The 19,985-nt window shown below is 43.4% G+C and overlaps 3 protein-coding genes across 4 annotated transcripts; 2 read left to right on the top strand and 1 right to left on the bottom strand.

The window, feature by feature from the left end:
* Positions 1–637: 637 nt before the first annotated feature.
* itih2 (inter-alpha-trypsin inhibitor heavy chain 2) lies at positions 638–8,844 on the top strand. The gene is made up of 21 exons (XM_084038760.1): positions 638–841; positions 1,376–1,408; positions 1,606–1,644; positions 2,385–2,557; positions 2,635–2,739; positions 2,816–2,978; positions 3,064–3,171; positions 3,410–3,538; positions 3,636–3,752; positions 4,245–4,413; positions 4,522–4,647; positions 4,752–4,933; positions 5,328–5,513; positions 5,618–5,757; positions 5,906–6,078; positions 6,444–6,599; positions 6,696–6,809; positions 7,074–7,272; positions 7,357–7,529; positions 8,351–8,462; positions 8,547–8,844. The coding sequence occupies exons 1-21, from the start codon at positions 746–748 to the stop codon at positions 8,692–8,694; spliced, it is 2,841 nt and encodes a 946-aa protein (XP_083894886.1). The 5' UTR covers positions 638–745; the 3' UTR covers positions 8,695–8,844.
* Positions 8,845–8,897: 53 nt separating this feature from the next.
* Positions 8,898–12,115, bottom strand: kin (Kin17 DNA and RNA binding protein). Its single transcript, XM_084038761.1, has 12 exons — positions 11,885–12,115; positions 11,709–11,803; positions 11,556–11,599; positions 11,352–11,474; positions 10,859–11,043; positions 10,727–10,775; positions 10,594–10,645; positions 10,381–10,504; positions 10,171–10,296; positions 9,997–10,096; positions 9,587–9,687; positions 8,898–9,159 (listed from the first exon to the last, which is right to left on the bottom strand). Exons 1-12 carry the CDS (start codon positions 11,996–11,998, stop codon positions 9,100–9,102), a joined length of 1,173 nt encoding a protein of 390 aa, XP_083894887.1. The 5' UTR covers positions 11,999–12,115; the 3' UTR covers positions 8,898–9,099.
* A 480-nt stretch (positions 12,116–12,595) lies between these two features.
* atp5f1c (ATP synthase F1 subunit gamma) lies at positions 12,596–16,830 on the top strand (the record flags this gene model as incomplete). 2 transcript variants are annotated; one of them, XM_084038764.1, is made up of 9 exons in its annotated part: positions 12,596–12,706; positions 13,249–13,283; positions 13,789–13,920; positions 14,115–14,322; positions 14,541–14,684; positions 14,799–14,863; positions 14,954–15,109; positions 15,832–15,928; positions 16,701–16,830. In XM_084038764.1, the coding sequence occupies exons 1-9, from the start codon at positions 12,666–12,668 to the stop codon at positions 16,702–16,704; spliced, it is 882 nt and encodes a 293-aa protein (XP_083894890.1). In that variant the 5' UTR covers positions 12,596–12,665. The 2 variants fall into 2 exon arrangements, with proteins under 2 accessions (XP_083894890.1, XP_083894891.1); XM_084038765.1 differs by lacking the exon at positions 16,701–16,830 and having other exon boundaries at positions 15,832–15,932.
* Between the last annotated feature and the right edge of the window lie 3,155 nt (positions 16,831–19,985).

Genomic DNA, 19,985 nt, shown 5'->3' with positions numbered 1-19,985 from the left:
AAAGACTTTGAAATGTTTATGTATTTTATTTAATTCGAAGATTAAAATATTCAGTAGCTATAAATGTTCAGTGTTGGAGAGTTTTAATCCTTCATTCCTTCTTCTTTCATCTCATTTTTTATTAAACTTCTTTATTCACACTTTTTTTAGTTACAGTGTAAAATAGAATCCTCCATAATTTCACAATGAATTTATCCTATAAAATCAAGTATTTAGTGAAAATCAAATGAACAATAACTCCTGCACTTGTCTTTTAGCGTTATAACATGAAGAAGGAGACGTACAGCCTTCAGCAGTTGGGGGTACTTTGGTGCCACCTTGTGGGCAAAATGCAACATTACAGATTTCTCATGTAAACTGAGGAAAAAGTTCATCCCTGTGCCTTTGTATTGGTTAAAAGCTGCCACCTTCATATCAGAAACAGACCAGAATGATATTTAGCCGAGTGTGAGCCACGATGGTATTGCGACCTTAAAACAATCTGTCTGATGTGAAATCTCTGGAAATGAGTCAGATCCCTCCTATTTACCCTGCCCACACTGCAGGTCAAGTTTCAAAGTTTCCTTCTCCTCTCTGGCCGACGTGAAACACAACAAATATTGACTGGGGCTGGGGGTCCACCAGTCCAGTGGATTTCAACCTTCGGTTTTCAGCTGAGCTGTGTCTCCTGGAGCCTCTCCGTGTCTCCCAGCGCTGCCTTTCTGATATATGGGTACGTGTGTTTGAGCCCACAGGCCTGGAAACAATGAGGCGTCTGCTGCTGCTGCTTCTGGGGCTGCTGCTCCTCCAACACGGCCGCTGCTTCGAGTTCGTGATCGACGGAGAATGGAAGGATGAGACGGTGAGTTGGATGGCGTTCACAGGGCCGGGGAGGAAACATCGATGTCAATCTGAAATCAAAGTACCGCCTTCGAGTCATGAAATTCATATTCTGATGTATAAGAATATATTTAGCTTCTATTGGTGGTTGTTTGGCTTAATGACCGACAAGAAGACATCCTTCCTGCTTGTTACATCAATGGTTTTTATGATTCTCACATACATTTAAATAGTTTTTTGCATATGTAATACTTGTTGTAAGGTGGGAGCAATTTTTTGTCTATACATACATTTTTAAAAAATGAAGTCTAAAACTTTGCCCTGACCTTTGACCTTCAAATCTTGCCTTTATTTAACAGACTTCTTGCCATGATTGAATACTCTCTTAAGTTTGTCTGCTTTCTGAATTCTTGTTCTTATTAATCCTTCCAGGTGTATACTGCTTGATGTACTTTCATCATTATTACGACAGACTTACTGAGTTGTTACAGAAGAAATACATAATAATATTTAACCCATAATCTGATTTTCATCCTAATTTTCTTTCTGCCACCAGTCAGATATACGGGACCATCGGGAGAGACACAAGGTGAGACCTCCTTCCAAACAGCCTCGTCTTATTAACATACACTGATTTACTGGTCACACAAACAGACAAGGCGTCATCAAACGAAACGACTCTGATCCTGATTGTGATCCCGTATCATCTTCTTCATAACAGCGGTTTTTGATTAATAATCTCCTCTCAGATGCAGATGATGAAGCTGATGTGTTTGTGTGTTTCAGAGAGCGATATTGACCAGCGAGGAGCAGGAAGACTTTGAGGTATGACTCCCCGTTTGTTGTTCGAGCCCCTCCACTGTGACAGAGTTGAAGCTTATCTCATAGTCAATAATGCTGCTGTTTGAAGAGATTCCCATGACTGACGGGTTATTGACTTTGATCTGCCCCGATCCTGCTCTGGTCCCCTCTTTTTGTCTTCCTCTTCAAATCAGTCGGTCAGTCATGTCATTACTCAGTGTGTGATGTATAACATTTATTTTCTAAATGTCAGAATTTCAGTGAAGTCTTGATCCAAGTTGGATGCAGAATAAAAATGACTTTATGTTGCGATAAAGTTTTCTAAATTTAAATAAACGGAGGAATAACCCTTTAAGATCTTAGTTGTTTGTGGCACACAGTAGGGAATAAGTGAGAGAAATGCATCTCTTAAAGGCAGAGTGGGTCATGAGGAAAAACCACAGAGACTTTGACTTTGAACGCATCGCCCCCTGGTTCAGACCTCCGATCAAAGCCACTCCCCCAGAACGCCAAACAAGTGCTCGAGATCAGAGTGCAACCAGGAAGTAAGCACTGACAGACAGGCAGGCCGTCCAATTATTTTATCCAGCCCGACTGTTTTGATTGGACGGGGTTTTTACAGTCCTGCCACGGCATTTTTAAATGTATTTTTTATGTTAGAGCATTTCATTTATTCATTGCTATCGGTATATTACGAGGATTTCCAGTGTCCACATCCAGATCCTCCTCTCTGCTTAACATCTCCCTTATCATCGCCTGCACAGGCCGTCCGTGGAGATGACATCACCGTCAAGAGCTACAAGGTGGAGAGCCGCATCACGTCGCGTTTCTCCCACACCACCGTCAGGAGCTCGGTGGTCAATTCAGGCTCCAAGTCGCAGAGCATCGGCTTCAACGTCCAGATCCCCAAACGAGCTTTCATCACCAACTTCACCATGTGAGCCCAGTTCCACACAGTCCTGACCTGTCAGGGAGAGCCTGTCGAACTCTGACCTTTCACTGTGTCCGTTGCAGGAATGTGAACGGGATAACGTTCGTGGGCTCGGTGAAGGAGAAGACGGTGGCCAGGAACCTGTACGCCCAGGCCAGAGCCAGAGGCAAGGCGGCGGGCATCGTCAGGTACCGGACCAGCCTCCTCCAGGTCCTCTGGTGAGTTCCTCGGCGTCACACACACTGACATGTTTCTGCTCCACAGGGCCAATTCCCAGGAGATGGAGACCTTTAAGACGGAAGTCCACGTTCCTCCCGGCAGCAACATTGAGTTTGAGCTCCACTACCAGGAGATGATGCACCGGAGGCTGGGCTTCTACGAGCACTCGCTGTACCTGCAGCCCGGCAGGCTGGTGCCCCAGTTCCAGGTGAGGATGTCCCGCTAAACAAACGTGTTCCTGCGTCTGTGTGTCGTCTGCAGATCTTCCCTGACCCCGGTCTCTCTCTCTTCAGGTGGACGTGTACATCTTTGAGCCCAAAGGGATTGCCATGGTACAAACGACAAACACCCTCGGAGAGCAGTTCTCAGGCCTGATCAAAGCTACGTCATCCAAAGACAAGGTACGACACAAGGGTCGGACACAACATTCAAAATGATCATATATGTTGTATTTATTCTCAAAGGTAAGGTGTGCAAATATATGCTCTTCTCTGATGTTTTATGAATATTTAAAGAACATACACACAAGACTGAAAACAAAGGCTTGGCAGAGACAATAGTTACGTACCAAATGTGCAGGTAGACATCTGAATGTGTCTGTCTGTCTGTCTGTCTGTCTGTCTGTCTGTCTGTCCTCAGGTTCACATCGTCTTCAAGCCAAACCTCCAGCAGCAGAGGAAGTGTGACAACTGCACTGGTAGCGCTATAGACGGCGTCTTCACCGTCAAGTATGATGTGATCCGGGACAGCAATGCCGGGGAACTACAGGTATCACCACATTCATCCCAGCCTCCTGTTTAAAGCTTCAACCATTCACTAAATACCGCATAAAGCTAGAAACGGAGACGAACCCTGTTTCTTCCAGGTGTCAGACGGCTACTTTGTCCACTTCTTCGCTCCTTCCAACACCTCACCTCTTCCTAAAAACATTGTGTTTGTCATTGACGTCAGTGGATCCATGTGGGGAGTCAAGATGAAGCAAGTAAGTGGTTTGTTTACATGGAGTTTTGTGCACTTTGACCCCTCCAACCATACATTCCTGCGTCCCTGTTCACACAGGTTCTAAAAAGTGAATCCAAACTGAAGTGACTTAAACTTGCATTCTCTCTACTGGCCATCAGGGGGCGACTCCTCTGATTGTAAAAAGTCTGATTGCATGGAAGTCTATGAGAAAATGACCCTACCTCTCTATTTATTTCCCCACTAAACATTGGAAACATGAGTTTATGTCTCAATCTCCAGTTTCAAGTCTTCTTCAATCCAGGCTGATGTTCATTTCATACATTATGGTCCATTTAGAGTCCAACAGACCAGAAAGCAGGGGATGCTTTAGGGGCGGGGCTACATTGTGATTGACATGTCACTACTGCAGCCATGCTAACATCGCTACCATCGCTACCAATGCAGTTAGCTACTAAGATGCCACCATGTGGTCACTCTGCAGAGTGCATTTAATTCCAAACTTCTCCCACAGACAGTGGAGGCCATGTTGGCTATTTTGGACGACCTGACCATCGATGACCACTTCAGCGTCATCGACTTCAACCACAACGTGCGTTGCTGGAGCGAGGAGCTGGTCGCCGGCTCCTCCATTCAGGTCGCAGACGCCAAGAGATACATCCAGAACATTAAACCCAACGGAGGTGTGAGAGAATATTATTCTTTAATCAAGTGGGGCTCTTTTTGATTGCTTTGATAACCTGCTGGACGTTAACATCTGTGTGTTAATGGCTGCATTTTACCGACTCCAGGCACCAACATCAACGAGGCCCTGATGAGAGCGGTCCAGATGCTGGTGAAGGCATCCAATCAGGGGCTCATTGACCCTCGCTCCGTCTCCATGATCATCCTGGTGTCTGACGGAGACCCCACTGTGGGTAAGACTGACCGACTCATTCAGCTGCTGATAAAACGATTTAAGTTAGGAACCGCAGTTAGCAACCGCAGTTAGCAACGATGATATGCTGATTTTCCTTTGCAGGTGAGATCAAGCTGAGCGTCATCCAGAAGAATGTGAAGCGGGTGATGAGGGAGGAGTTTTCTCTCTTCTCGCTGGGCATTGGCTTCGACGTGGACTATGACTTCCTGGAGCGTATTGCCATGGAGAACAGGGGCATGGCTCAGAGGATCTACGCCAACCACGACGCTGCAGAGCAGCTACGGGTACGAAGACATGGCGGAAAACTTTAACTTCGGCCAGAAACATCCTCGTTCCCTACATGAAAGTCGAATAAACTCCAAGTTTGTGGATGTTAGCCAATCAGAATCCAGTATCCAGAACCTGCTCATCAATCTGAATCCTTCCTAAGCCCTTTTCAAAACTATTTCAATTTCAATTATTTAATTCTTCTGGAGTAAAAAGTAAAGATTTTCACTGAATGTAATAATAGTTTTGCCACATATATTATATACTTTCTATGAAGCTAAACTGAGCTATTGTCATTTAACGACTTTAGCTTGCAACAAGATTTTGGATATTATTGTGACAAGCAGGAGATCCAGGTTTAGTTTCCTTGAAGATGAACCTTCTACCGTCCCTCCTCTTCTTCCCCTGCAGGCGTTTTACAGCCAGGTCTCCTCTCCTCTGCTGAGGAGGATCACCGTCCAGTTCCCGGAGGACTCGGTGTCAGACGTCACCCAGAACCGCTTCGATAAGTACTTCAGCGGCTCGGAGCTGGTGGTGGCCGGGAAAGTGCTGCCGTCAGAGAGCAGCACCCTGACCAGCTTCACCAGCGCGTCTGCCGTGAGTAAAACGCACACCGCTCCGTTAACGGGCAGCCAGACGATGAGAGTTGGAGGTGTGGAAGTGGTTTCACCGGTGTCTTCTGTCCCCGTCTGGTCCTGCAGGCCCAAATGGACATCACCCTGCAGACAGAGAGCGACCTCACAGAGCTGGACATGGAGCTGGCCAAGCAGCAGCACTCGTTCACGGGCTTCGCCAGACAAATGTGGGCTTACATCACCGTCAAGCAGCTGATCTCTGAAAGGTGAGAGGACATACAGACAACAGACAGAAAACGTGACATCATGGTAAGGTCACAAATTCACAAACAGGGTACAGTGAGGAAAACAAGACTCTTAATAGTCAATGAATGCAAACAAACCCCTCAAATCACCCCAAACTGCGTTCTGCAGGTCTCTGGCTCCCACGGCGGCCAAGAAGAGGAAGATCACCCAGCGGATCATGGCGCTGGCCGTGGAGCATCAGTTCGTCACTCCGCTCACCGCTCTGCTGGTGGAGAGCGAGGACGCCACGGAGAGGCTGCTGGCCGACTCCCCAAAGGACCCCAAGCATGGCTGCTGCTCAGGTGCCTGACAGAAGATGCACCTTTTTACTGTTGATTCAAGTCTGAACCTCATTTTTAATTCATCTTGCTTTGGCTTTAAAGGATTTGCAGCAGGATTTGGAAATCGATTACGATCTAAATCTTTGTTGATAGTTTTCTGACACCCAAGTACGCTCCACTAACATTTAGGACGTTGTAAAGGAAAGAAAATAATAAAACACTCATATATGCCGGGGTGGTGAGGTTTAAATCACTATCAGAATATAAATAAGGATATTTTAAAGATAATGATGTATAACACAACAAAATCACATACAAATAAACTAATCAACATTGTTAACAGAATCAGCAATGCTGATGAAACTATGTCATGTGTGCGTATGCAGGAACAGGAATAGGAGGAGGCTCGGCGTCCTCGGGGCTGGCTCCGGTCCGTGTGGTCTACCAGCCTCCGCCCTGGGTCCAGATGACCACTATGGCCCCCCCGAGCCAGGCTGTGAAGGGCCCAGAGGAGATGACCCTACCTCAACAGGTCAACTTAGGTAACACACACACACACACACACACACACTCCTCCAGCTGCTGTAGTAAATGTGACCAGTAGTCGGTGTGTGACGAGCTCAGTGTTTCTCATGCAGTGGATAACGACCCTCACTTCATCGTCCACCTGCCCGGAAGCAACATGGACGTCTGCTTCAACATCGACTCCACCCCCGGCCACATCCTCAACCTGGTGTCCGACAGTGGATCAGGTACTTCCTTTTGTCCTTAATGCTACATGTGCTGCATATTGTAGCATTTTAACAGCAGGGATATAATTTTTCTCCCCCAAACCTAAGTCTAAACCCAACAATGAATGTCTACTTTTCATATTTTGACACATTTGCCAGTTGAACCTCAGCCCTGGACTGTCTTGCGTTGATGCTCCTGTCTCACCCTCCTGTCTAACCCTCCTGTCCAACTCTCCTGTCCAACCCTCCTGTCCAACCCTCCTGTCTCACCCTCCTGTCCTACAGGTGTGGTGGTGAACGGCCGGTTGATCAGCTCCAAGCAGGGGCACAATAGCAAACAGAGCACCTACTTCGGCAGTATCGCTGTCTACTACCAGCCTGATGGAGTCAGCGTGACCGTCGGCACCGATGGCATCGCCGTGACTGACGGCAGGAGCAACTACTCCTTCACCTGGGCCGCCACGGCTGAGATCACGCAGGACGGGTAACGGCCACGCCCTTCAATCACAGCGTCCATGTCACCGCGTTGACGTCCAGGTCGTTTCTATCTCACCTTTCTGTGTTTCAGTGTGAGGATTTCCATTGTGAAGAACTCCCACGTCTCCATCATCATAAATAATAACATCCAGGTGATGGTGTTACTGCACCGCGTGTGGAAGAAACACCCGGTCAACGTTGACTTCCTCGGTGTCTACATTCCTAATGACAACCAGTACTCCCCTCTGGTCCACGGACTCATCGGTACGTCTCCGTTCAAATCATCCTTTAAATTCAAACATCATATCTGTAATTCTTTGCACAATTCAAACAGGATGAAAACATTATCTGTCTCTCTCCGTTACTGAATATATTTTTTCCTAAACAAGGTCCCTTGGTGGTCCATCAGAAGGGGCGGGACTTAGTCTCTCAAGACAATAACATCTGGGAAACGGAATGACAGAACTGTAATCGAACTCGCACTAGAATAAGTCAAATTAGCTAAAATCTCAAGACAAAATGTTTCGAGTCAACATCAATGTAGTTGAATTTTTGGAGCCAGCATCTAGTGGCCATTAGTGGTACTGCATCTTAAGGCACAGATTGTTTTACCTCACAGCCGTGAAGACAGCTACTTAAGTAGTATTCATCTGACAAAATAGTATACATTATTTTACTTGAACATACTGTAAACAGACAAAATAAAGGGAAAGTGTGGATGTTTTGAAGCGGGGTTGTAGGTGCTTATCCGTATCTGTAGTATCACCTACAGTAGATGGAGGTTAACAACCCCCCAGTTTGGAGAAACAGACATGATCCTGTGGACGGGAGCAGCAGCAAAACATATTTGAGACACAAACATCAATATCAGTTTTATTGTATGCTATATTTAGAATATTTCCACCTCTTAACCATCAGAAAGGCCTTTCCGATGGTAGAGCCATCATTTTAGAAAAAAAAAACCCTCTTAGAGCTCAGAAAACTAAACTGTCCACCCAAACTGAATTAACTCTACCAACCAGCGTAGCCTCACACTGATGTAACTGGTAGATGGGAAGCTGAACATGTGCGTGTGACCTCTACAGGTCAGTTCTCCAGAGAGCCTGAGGTGAGTGTGTACGACATGCACGAGGGAGCGGACCCTCTGAAGAAACAGGCCACCATGGAAGTGAAGGGCAACAAGCTGCTCGTCACCAGGTACGTCTTAGCTTGCAGGAAACACATCTGGGGACGAACGCACCTCTGGTGGAAAAACGTAAACGTGTGTGTTGTGTGTATTAGGGGCTGGCAAAAGGACTACAGGCGGGATAAGAGGCACGGCTCAAGCGTCTACTGCTGGTTCATACACAACAGTGGGAAGGGCTTCATCGACGGCCACTTCACAGACTACATCGTCCCGGATCTCAACAGCTTCCTGCAGACGGTCTGAGCACTTTAGAAGAGTGAAACATGAGAATTCAAAAAGGGGAACGCAACCTTTTCCCTGCTAGTGCGTGTGTGCATTTACCTTCCTGATCCATCCATCCATCGTCTACCGCTTATCCTGTATTCAGGGTCGCGGTACGTTCCTGATTTCATTTTAAAATTAAGAACTTTTTTTTTTCCTAATCACTTTCAAAACAACACCAGACGTCACCTTTTGTTGAATTTATTTGGACAAAGTTTACATCTAAGATCAACTTGAATATTAACACAGAATAAAAAACATAACAAATTGAACACGTCGCTCTGAGTTTCTGTGTGTTGTCTCACTGTGGGATTGTGTTTCTATGTACAGCTGAAAGTAACTCTGACACAGTAGAGTCCCTGAGGTTAGAACAGCAAGGTTGCTGGTTCAGGCCAGTTTGGAGAAATCCTCATAGGCCACGTCCACTCTCGCCCCCTTCTGGTGACCCTAAAGAAGAGACAAGACGAGACCTTAATGAAGGCTGCAGCCGCAGCACAAGATGCTGGATACAACAAATACAACATAAAAGTAGACGCAGTCACTGGAAAGAAACAACCCGAATGCAAGTTTTTACAACTGCAGTCTCAAATTTGATAAGATTCTTCACATTGAATGCTTATTTTGATGATGGCACATAAAGATGATTTTATGTTGTGTGTTATAGGCTTGGGCTGATTGGCAAAAATCAACGATTGTTTTTTTCCTACGGCAATATTAAAAGTCTTTGAGCATAAGCGCTATATAAAACCTATGTATTATTATTATTATTGAGAGTCCTCGATTATTCAACTCTTGGGTTATCAAATATTTTGTCCATGTTGTATTTTAATATGTGACGGGGACAGATGTGGGAACAGCCCCTAGAAATACTTACAGAGTCGAGTGTGAGCGTCGCACTGAAGTGCTTTTCGTCTATCCCCTCCAGCAGAGCCTCCGTGTCTCTGTACTGACCGTTCAGGATCAAAACCCGTTTACCTGCAGGAAGAACAAGACGCTGAGGAGGATAGAACAATACAGCTGAGGTTCATGATATGTTTCTGGTGATCAGATGGACGCCGATAAATTCAATCATCTGGGAGAACCAGTTCTAAAAGGTTAAGGAGTTTCCTTTAAGTACAAAACTTGCTTGAACAGTGAACATTTTGATAAATGGCAACTCAAATTTAAACATGCTCCAGATATTACATGACATGGTCCAAACAAATGGTAGAGAAGCTCATTCTGTCAGGTAGGGAATATCTATCAGAATGGACGACTACCTCTATAAATGTTTTGGTGCTTTACCTGGTGCAGGTATGACCGTCTCCACGTGATTCTGGTCCAGTTTCAGTTTGTCTCCAGAGTCGATCATCCTCACCACGGCTCCATATTTGTCCCGCACCTCCTACAAGAGAACGGATGTGTGACTTTCAGCAAGCTCACACACAAACGTGCTCTCAGCTAACGAAGCATTGTTACCGTGACGACGGCCTTCTTTTTGTGGTACTTCTCTCCCAGTCTCTTTGTGGTAACTTTGACCACAATGTTGGGCTGCAGCCAATAATCAGTCTTGACTGTCTGCTTCTTCCTCTTCTTCTCCTCCATCTGAAGGAGAAGCATGGCAGCTGGAATCAATACAGACTGAATGCAAACACTCATAGAAGACGAGACAAAAATCATCTCCTCTACCTCCATGATCTCCTCCAGGGCAGATTTCTTCTTCTTCTTCTCCCCTTTGGTGTCTGAACTGGTGTCTTTCCTCTTGGTTGAGGCTGCTGCTGCTGCTTTGAGGGCGCTAGCACCGAGGCCAGAACTACAGGGGGACAGTTTCAGACAAATTATTAAACTACACTCCCTTGATGATTAGGCAGCACAGTTAGCAACCTGCTCAGACGTCTGTACCTGGATTTGGAAGGACCGGCAACAGATGAAGAGGTGCCCATGTTGAAAGCAACTGCAGAAAAAGATGGGAGTGTGAGTGGAAGGAAATGCATAAAAAGGAAATGTGACAAGAAGTAACAAGAAAAGAACAAACCTTTTTCTTCTTCACTCTCACGTTTCAGCTCTGTGAAAACTGGAGTTTCCTACAGGAACAAAGTAGTATTTTAGTTGTGAAATGTCATGTCTCTGCCGATCTGAGCTGTTATCCGTCCTCTCTGGTACTCGCCTCGATCTCCTTGCCGTCGCGGCCTCGGCGGACCTGCTCCTCGATGAACTTGGCGCTCCTCTCCTCGTCGTCCAGGTCCTGCTTCTTCTTCCTCGCCTGCTCCTCTTGGCGGCGGATGGTCTCCGGGTCGCGGTCGATGTACTGGACGTACCAGCCTTTAGGGGTCTCATCCACCTTGCAAAAACCTAATAGTAAGAGTCAGTAAATTACTACACAGTTGAAATAATCCTTTTCTATGTAGCAGTACCTGGTTCATCAATATTGTGTCTGACGGCTAGAATTAGATACTTATATATATATAGATATCTTTTGTCAAACACATTCACATGATCAACATTGTTCTGTTAATGTCCTTTTATTAACTATCCCCAACATTTTCAGACTTTTCCTGTAAACTGCACTTTATAGCCTTTCAATTTGACTTTTTATTTAATTTGGAAGTTACATTCATTAAAGTGCTGGGATTCAAACCTCTTGATAAATGACAGTTTACCTTCTCTGCCCAGCCACTTGGTGAAGTCAGTGAGCGTCTCCCACTGTGTGGAGTTCATGTGGACGTGCTCTCTGTGGCTGATGTATTCATTGTAGACAATGTTGTTGTGCACTCGCTTGGTCCCTACAGGTGTAAAAAAACAACAACAATTAAGTGGAACAGCTGTTCAAACATCTGGGTAGTCTGTGTGGAGTCAGGACTCACCAAACCGTCTGCTGAGCAGCTCCAGGAAGTCGCTTTTGAACTCACTGGGAGGGAGGGGAACAAGAATCAACACCAGCACCAAGTAGACTCTACTTAGACTCTACTTAGTAGAGGACCGACGTGGTTTATTTCTGTACTACGAAGTTAACTCACTCGGAGAAATAGTCCATGAACTTGTTTGGGTCCTCCGAAGCCAGAAGCAGCTGCCTCTGGTGGGACTCCGACATGCAGTGGCATTTGAAGCCATTCTGGAAAGGCGAATACGTTAACAAAATATCAACAGAAACAACAAATCAACTAAATTAGACGGATTTAACCAAACACCTCACCTCATCTCGACACTGTTTTTGACACATCTGACAATACCATCTCAGCTTCTGGAGACCTTTGGATTTGATCCGGTTGGCTATCGCCTTGGGGGAGAGAAAATCTGCTTTCCCCATTCTGAACAGCGACGATAAACATAAAACACCCGGTACTTATGTATTTATAACGCTTAAAAGTCGGCTCGAAACACGGCGTACGTAGTTCGACTACTAGTAAACAGTTTCCGCATGTTCAGCGTCATAGTCTCGTGCGGAATTTTAAAACACGCGAGAATTGATGGTGCGTTCGGGGACTTATTGTAAATTGTAAGTTTCTTTTCTAAGAAGAACTACAAATGTGTCCTGTCTCACAAGCTATTTTGATATTGACAAACTCGGAATACGAATATGGAAAAGACACTGTCTCAGTGTAGAGAGAGAGAGAGAGAGAGAAAAAAACATTTGAAATAAATTTGATATTTTCATTAAAAAGAAAACTGAAACAGATTCAATGTGTTTATAGTCAATGAAAGGCACTAGTGGAATGTAACTCATTCTCATGTACCTACTAAGTATTAGTATTTTCGCACTATATAGTACAACAGAATTGTAATTGAATATCTGAATAGTTTTACAATCATTCAAAAAAATAGGTTCATTCAAATTGGAGACATTGCGGGTTCGAGCCTGTGTGTGAAGCGCATCTTAACGGTATTTTGTGTAGTTCCTGAATGCATCTTTCATCCATCTTGCCTTCAGTTTGCGCCTGCGCAGTCCTGCGTGTCTGACCTTCATAGCAGTAACCATGTTCGCCAGGACCAGCGCGTTGGTGTTCTCCCCACAATGGTAAAGTAAAACATATATAAGAACTGTGACATCAATATTTAACTCCTGCTTCCTAGTATGTGCTCCATGTGATATGTTATCAGTCTCAGTGTGTCTTGTGTAGTCTGTATGACCTGCAGTTATTGAACGCAAGGACGTGCTAACGTGGAGGCCGCGGCTAATGAATGACAGTGTGCTGCGATGTGAAGGGACAAGTTCAGAGAAGCCAATGCTAGCTTAGTTGAAATGTACTAGCTGAAACGTTCAGAAGAGAGTAAACATTTCCCCCTTTAACGATTGATGATCTCACTGCATTATCCAGCACGGTCACGTCTATATCGTTAGCAAAGGGACTGCCAAAGCTTATGTGTGCAACAACTACTAAGCTAACTGAGACTAGCACACTTGCAGCGCTTGCTAGCAACAATTGACAATTCATTACGTTTTAATCCATATTACTCTAAGTTAACGTGTCAAGAAGCTAATGTTACTGCTAGACATTGTTATATTGTTTGTGTTGCTCATGCTCGCAGCCAAGGCTCATGTCCTATTTCTGTTCACAGTGGGCAGGTCAGGAACATGGCTACCTTGAAGGACAGTAAGTACTTTAGTATATGCTAACATGCAAAGACCATAGCATAACATGTTACAGACTATAAACCCACACTGATAACTTCTGGATTGTGTCTGGTACATTCTGAGGGAAAATGTCACTCAACCCTGCAAGTTCACAATTGTTTACAGGGCTGTTGGCAGTAAGACACAAGCTGCAAAACATGGGTTTTAATCTCTTTTATAATACCATTAAAAAGTGATCTTAACTTAGTTGAAGATGATTATGGAGGCAACTAGAGAACAAATAATAACATTAAACAACTCATCTCATCAAACTTCCCATTAAACAACTTTACAATAAAATATGCTGAATTGAAGTGCTTATCTTAACGATTCAAAAAAGGTTGCTGGCGTTCAACAAGTGTGCTTGTTTGCCAGAAGAAAGGGAAAAAAGGATCCTAAAGCTGCCAGATGGGTTGATGTAGTTTAGTGTGCTTTATATCACAGTTTAATCCGCACTGACAGTGATTATCCTCTCTTCTCTCTAGTCACCATTCGGTTGAAGTCCATCAAGAACATCCAGAAAATCACAAAGTCCATGAAAATGGTGGCTGCTGCCAAGTATGCCCGTGCTGAGAAGCAGCTGAAGCCGGCCAGAGTGTACGGCACTGGTGCTCTGGGTATGTACACCTCCTCTTGAACTTGGTATGAATAGGATTTTTACGCTTCATAGTGTATTTTAAACTTTTTCTTTATCAAGGTCCAGAATGGACAAATCAAGTGAGCTCTAGATGGGGTCAAGTGTTCTCCCACACGGGTGAATTTTCCGTTTGCCTTGATCACTGGTTTCCACTGTTTCCTCTGTGCTCTCCAGCCCTCTACGAGAAGGCCGACATCCAGGCGCCAGAGGACAAGACCTCCAAGCATTTGCTCATTGGTGTGACCTCCGACCGTGGACTCTGTGGTGCCATCCACTCTGGTGTGGCCAAGGCCATCAAGAGTGAGATCGCAGCCCTAACCAGCTCTGGCAAGGAGGTCATGGTGGTCAATGTGGGAGACAAGCTGCGAGCTCTCCTGAACAGGTATGAATGGAAATGTTCATCTTCAGAACTTTGATGATTTAGGTCCAGTGGCAGGCTTTTCTTGGCAATTTTAGCAGTCATTTTATTATGCTGAGGTTTATATTACACTAATTATTTGATTACTGTAATGGCTTTGTTGGCCCTGAAAGCATAAAAGCTGGCAACAGGGAAGATCTTCCATCAATCCTGTACCACTAATACTCTCTGTTCCTGATCAGAACTCATGGAAGTCACATCATTATGAACTGTAAGGAAATCGGCCGCAAGCCCCCCAGCTTTGGTGACGCTTCAATCGTCGCCGCAGAGCTGCTCAACTCTGGATATGAATATGACCAGGGCTCTGTCATCTTCAACAGCTTCAGGTACACTGTTCAGTTTTTACTTTATTTTTCTTTATTTTGATTTGTGTGAAAACATTTCAAGTTTCATAAGGTGAGATTGATCATAAAAATAAATCTCCTCTTTCTCTGATGCAGGTCTGTAATCTCATACAAGACAGCCAAGAAGCCTGTGTTTTCCAATGACACCGTTGCCAACGCAGGTACTGTTGTTTTAAATGGAAAGTTTTGCACAGATCCTCGGGTGTCCTCTGCAGAGAGATTACTGAACATCTGTGTTCCTCCCCCAACAGAGAGCATGGGTGTCTATGATGACATTGATGCCGATGTGCTGAGGAACTACCAGGAGTTTGCTCTGGTCAACATCATCTACCTGGCCCTGAAGGAGTCCTCCACCGCTGAGCAGAGTGCCAGGATGACGGCTATGGACAGCGCCAGCAAGAACGCCTGTAAGAACTCCTGGCTAACGCATTTCACACAGGAGTGTGCGGCTGTTGTTTCTCTGACAACATAATTATCTGAAATGAGGAAAAAATCAGATCTAAAATTAAGTTGTCATCAGGAAGTAAATGGGTGGACTAGTCTTCTAAACCCTTTACATGTCAACCGTAACTCCATTCACACAGTCATTTGCAGAGATTTGCCATACAAAGTGCCAAACTGCTCACCAGGATGTAATCTTAATTCTCATTAACACACAATGGCCTTCAGGAGCAATTTGGAGTTCAGTGTCTTGCCCAAGGACACTTTGAAGCTGGTGGAGCTGGGGGATCACACCGACAGTTTTCAGATGCGTGGACAATCCGCTCTACCTCCTACAACAAGGAGTCGACACAACCTGATTTAAACCATCATGGGAAACTTTACAATTTTCCAAACCTGCAGTATTTGCAAGAAGCCAAGTGGCTTCTTGTGTGAGGTAGTTCTGGTTAACCCTTTGGCCACAGTGCTGCTTTAGACCGTAATAATGCTGAAACCAAGTGCATCATGACACAAGCTTCACACTCGGACTCATGAAACCCGTTTTGATCCTGTATTCACTATTAGTTATGCTAATGGAATCTAATCTCATCCTGATCATCACATTCTTGTTATGATTTAGTTTGAGACGTATGCTAGTGCAGAGTTAGAGCTTCCATGTCATCACTGACTAACGCATTGTTCCCTCCAGCTGAGATGATTGACAAGCTGACCCTCACCTTCAACCGGACCAGACAGGCCGTCATCACCAAGGAGCTCATTGAGATCATCTCTGGTGCTGCTGCTCTGTAAGTCTGCTGTGTTTTCTCTTCTCCTTCCATCCTCCTGCATTCATCTCATTATTACTCTACCACTCCTCTCACTTTTCTGACATTTTAAGACTTTTTAATTCTCTCCTGCAAAATATTTTCAACTAAGTGTGCTCCAATGGATCAACAGTGGATTGTTATCAGCTGATGTTTGTTCTAAATAGTTTGATTGGTCGGTGGTCTTTATGAAGATGACGCATCAATTCTGAATATGAATCTGATCTATAACTCATCATTACGAGCCTGTCTTTGTGTGCACCAGTTCTGAAAAGAGAAGCCAATACAGAAGCACTTTAAACTAGCATTCTCTCTGCTAACAGGCTGCATTTAAGTGAAATCCTAATAAGTGCAGAATGAAAAGACATTCTGTTCCTGTAGAATATGAATGTCAAGGTTATGAATGAGCCCCGCGATTGACTCATCCGATTCTGCTTCCAGTACTCTCCACTATGGTGTTGTTTTTTCATTTCTGAAATCCAGCACATTGTCATGTGACTAATTCTCCGCTCTGCTCCTCCTAACCCTCTGCTGATGTCAGGAACTGAGCCTTGTTTTAACAGAGGAGGTAACGCGTTAGACTGTAATGTAATGGGCTAGTTAGTCAAGTATCCAATGTAGAAGTGTGTAGCACAGATTCTGTGATGTAATGGTCTAGATTCCCTTTAGGTTTAGGGTTTGCACCCGGCCCCAAGCCAAGTTGAAATGCTGTTAATGTTCCTATTCTTACATTTTCCCCTTTCTTTCTTTGCAGATAAATGGGCGAGATCTTCGTTTCCATTACCTACAGCTCTTCAAACTTCAGACACGTGTTGTCGAGAGTCTACGAATATTTGTGCTTCTATTTGTAAAATATATGGAGAAAATAAACCTCTTACACAACCCTCATGCTTTTCATCAGTCCCTGTATCTGTCCATCCTCCCAAATGTTGATGACTGAGAAATATGAATGTTGAAGCTCCACTCTTATGGAATTAATCCTCCAAATATGTTACATGATGAAAAATTAAACAAAAACATTTAAAGGCAGTTTTTTGTTTGTTTTGTTGTTCAGTCGCTGATCTAACGCAGCATTCATCGGTTTGTTTATTGTGTGACTTTTGATTTTAAAGGGTTAGATTAGAGTCTGGCGGCTTTGGAAAAGACATGGAGATGACTGCTTCTGTTCCTCGAAGGAAAAGTTTGTCAGATGGTAAAGTGATGAGAAGTTCTACATTGAGTGTATTTAAACTGATGATAAAACTTGTTTTCTTTAGGTGTCTTAAATTTTTGTACAGCTGCTCCATCCAAAGTACTACATTGCTTTGCTGGTAGTCTTCAACAAACCGGGAGCGCTGACCCCCGTCTACTGTAGGTGATACGCTGACTATGGAGAAGTACCTTACAATCATTGTATCTCACTTTAACTAGTCATTTTTGAGGCTGTACATTCGTTGTCGGGGAAGCTTCGTCTGTCAGATACTGACTGAATTAGGGTTCTTGGCCATGATGATGGGACCAATCCACATTAGTCAGCGTCATTACAAGGCATTAAGGATCAGGCTCATGGATCCAGTCACAGTGGGCCACTGACTTCACACATTCCTGGACCCATGTTGCTGGACCACATGCCTTTTTTATGACGGTTCAACAAACTATACTTATTTAAACTTTAATACTACATACTATACTAAGGATTTTTTTTACTATGGCTTTTTATGACTGTTTTGGACTCATTAGACAGACTTTGCTTGACATACGATACAAATAATTTTTTGCAACAATTTATGAATTTTCTCAGCTGCCTTTTTTTGTGAATTTTTTACATTTATGACTTTTTTCCCCCGAAATAAAATTGACTGTGGCTTTTTTTAACGTGTACAAAAGCGTTCTTCTCCATATGTCAAACTCTTCCTCATAAGACACAGCATAGCTGAAAGTAAACAAACCAAAGTCTTTGTTTTTTAACATGTTTGGTAATTAAAAAAAGGCATTGCATTTGAATTTTTTTTCATTTTTGTAGCATCTTCCTAAAGGGAGAAGCTACATCACACTTACGAATCCTCCTCTGTTACAAGTGTTTGACAGTGAGTTCATCACAACACAAAATAATAATCAAAGCATCCAAACTGTAATAGCAATAGATTTTTTTATTTTGCATATCCAAACACAAGTAGCCAATGTCGCCAGACTTGCAGCAAAGACATATCAGTAACCACATCACTTTTAACAGTCATCGAATATGTTCTTGCAAAATATTCTTTGACGTGATGGTAGAGGGCCGATATAATTCTGTGACACAGCCGCAACAGCAAAAATGAAATAATTTGTACAATTCTGTATAAATGAAGCACGTGGTTGTGAATCAATATATGCATAAAAAAAGCTTTGCAAGTGTTAAGGCACTCAGAAAACAGCCAGTTAACCTTAACTCTTCTGATATTTAGTATTTCAGATTTGAAATCACATCCTCACGGTCTCATCACTTGTGGGCATCCGTCTCTTTAACAAACTCATCTTTAACCCCAAACATTCCATTTTCTCCTTACATGACACTTACTGATTACATTAATTGGTCCGTTCTGTGATTCTGTTGAATGATGAATATATCATGGCATAAATATATTAGATGTAGTGCAATAGCCACTGCAACTGTATGAGTGCTATAATGTTTTCAAGGTAGAGACTATAACAACTGGACAGCCTCATATGCCCAAACCTCGTTGACAGACGTCTAGAAGGCGAACCTGCGGCAGCTGGAGTGGCCGACTTTGTCCAGGTTGGGGTTGCAGGCGAACTAGATCATAGGCGGAGGTCCACACATCAGGATCAGACTGTCGTCGCTGGGAGGTCACCATGTTTTCCTGTACTCCCAGTCTGAAACACGGAGGAGGTCCCAGACAACCCGTTTTTTAAAATATTGTTCTACATGCTACACATACAGTATCTCTGTTGTATACCAGCGGGTTAACTTAGCAGTTGGGTGTGCTTGAAACTTGTTCTTGTGAAATCCTTACTGTACTGATGGCGATATATTGTTGCACTTTCTTCCAACTAATGTACTTATTGTAAGTTGCTTTGGAGAAAAAGTATGACTTATTTTTGAAATACTACATTTTTTTTTAGTATTTCTTCAACATAATTATGTTGATTTTTTCAATAGGACTATTTTTACATTATGACCTTTTATTTATGACTTTTCCCAACACAGTACACTGAGTTTTTCTACACACAATGACTTTCGTTGATGTACTATTTCTGAATTTTCAACATAAAGGAAACTAGAGAAACCAGTTTAGTGCTGCAGTGATAATACCCTTTCCATGGAGATGGTCATTGATGTCAAAGGAAGCCACAGTGAGTAACTCAGCTAACGTAGCTGGTTATCGAGAAAGTCAGTACCAAGCTCCTCAAAGTGACCTCTCAACACCACTGAAATGATGACAGCAGCCTCTTTCCCAGGAACTGATTTATTGCCAAACTGCAAGATCCCAACCATCTTATTACATTTGTTTATTGTATATTATCAGTCATGACTCTTTGTATACACTTACCTATCCTAGCTAGCTCTTTAGTGAATTCTTTTAAAAAAGGTGTCTCATGTTTTATACGTTGTTGGGGATACAAAATATTTGAGTGTGTACTGTGGTTGTATCATTAAAAATCTTAAATCCTGATTTTGTTTGAAATTACTTTATTGTGACTTTTTCCGACATTACTTTGTTTGACATACTATAATATGATTTTTTCGGCATGCTTTTATGACTTTTTGCGACATAGCCTACCGTACACTGACTTTTCCAATCTACTAGTTTAGGAATTTTTTCATCAAGCTGTAATAGGACTTTCTTTGGACGTACTACAAGATTACTTTTTTCACCCAAAAAAGTTGACCATGACTTTTATGACTGTTTTGGACTCACTACAATCAGATTTGGCTTGACAAGCGATATCAGTGATTTTTATGACTTTTTAATACGTTTTTGCAATTTTTCATGAATTTCATGGACTGGCTTTTTTTCGCGATATTTCGACATGCTATAGTATGACTTTTTATTTT

This window comes from Eutrigla gurnardus, assembly GCF_963514095.1.
Source record: "Eutrigla gurnardus genome assembly, chromosome: 21".
Lineage (NCBI taxonomy): Eukaryota > Metazoa > Chordata > Actinopteri > Perciformes > Triglidae > Eutrigla > Eutrigla gurnardus.
Note: the sequence above shows the minus strand (reverse complement) of the source record. Positions and strands in the feature narration are given on the sequence as shown.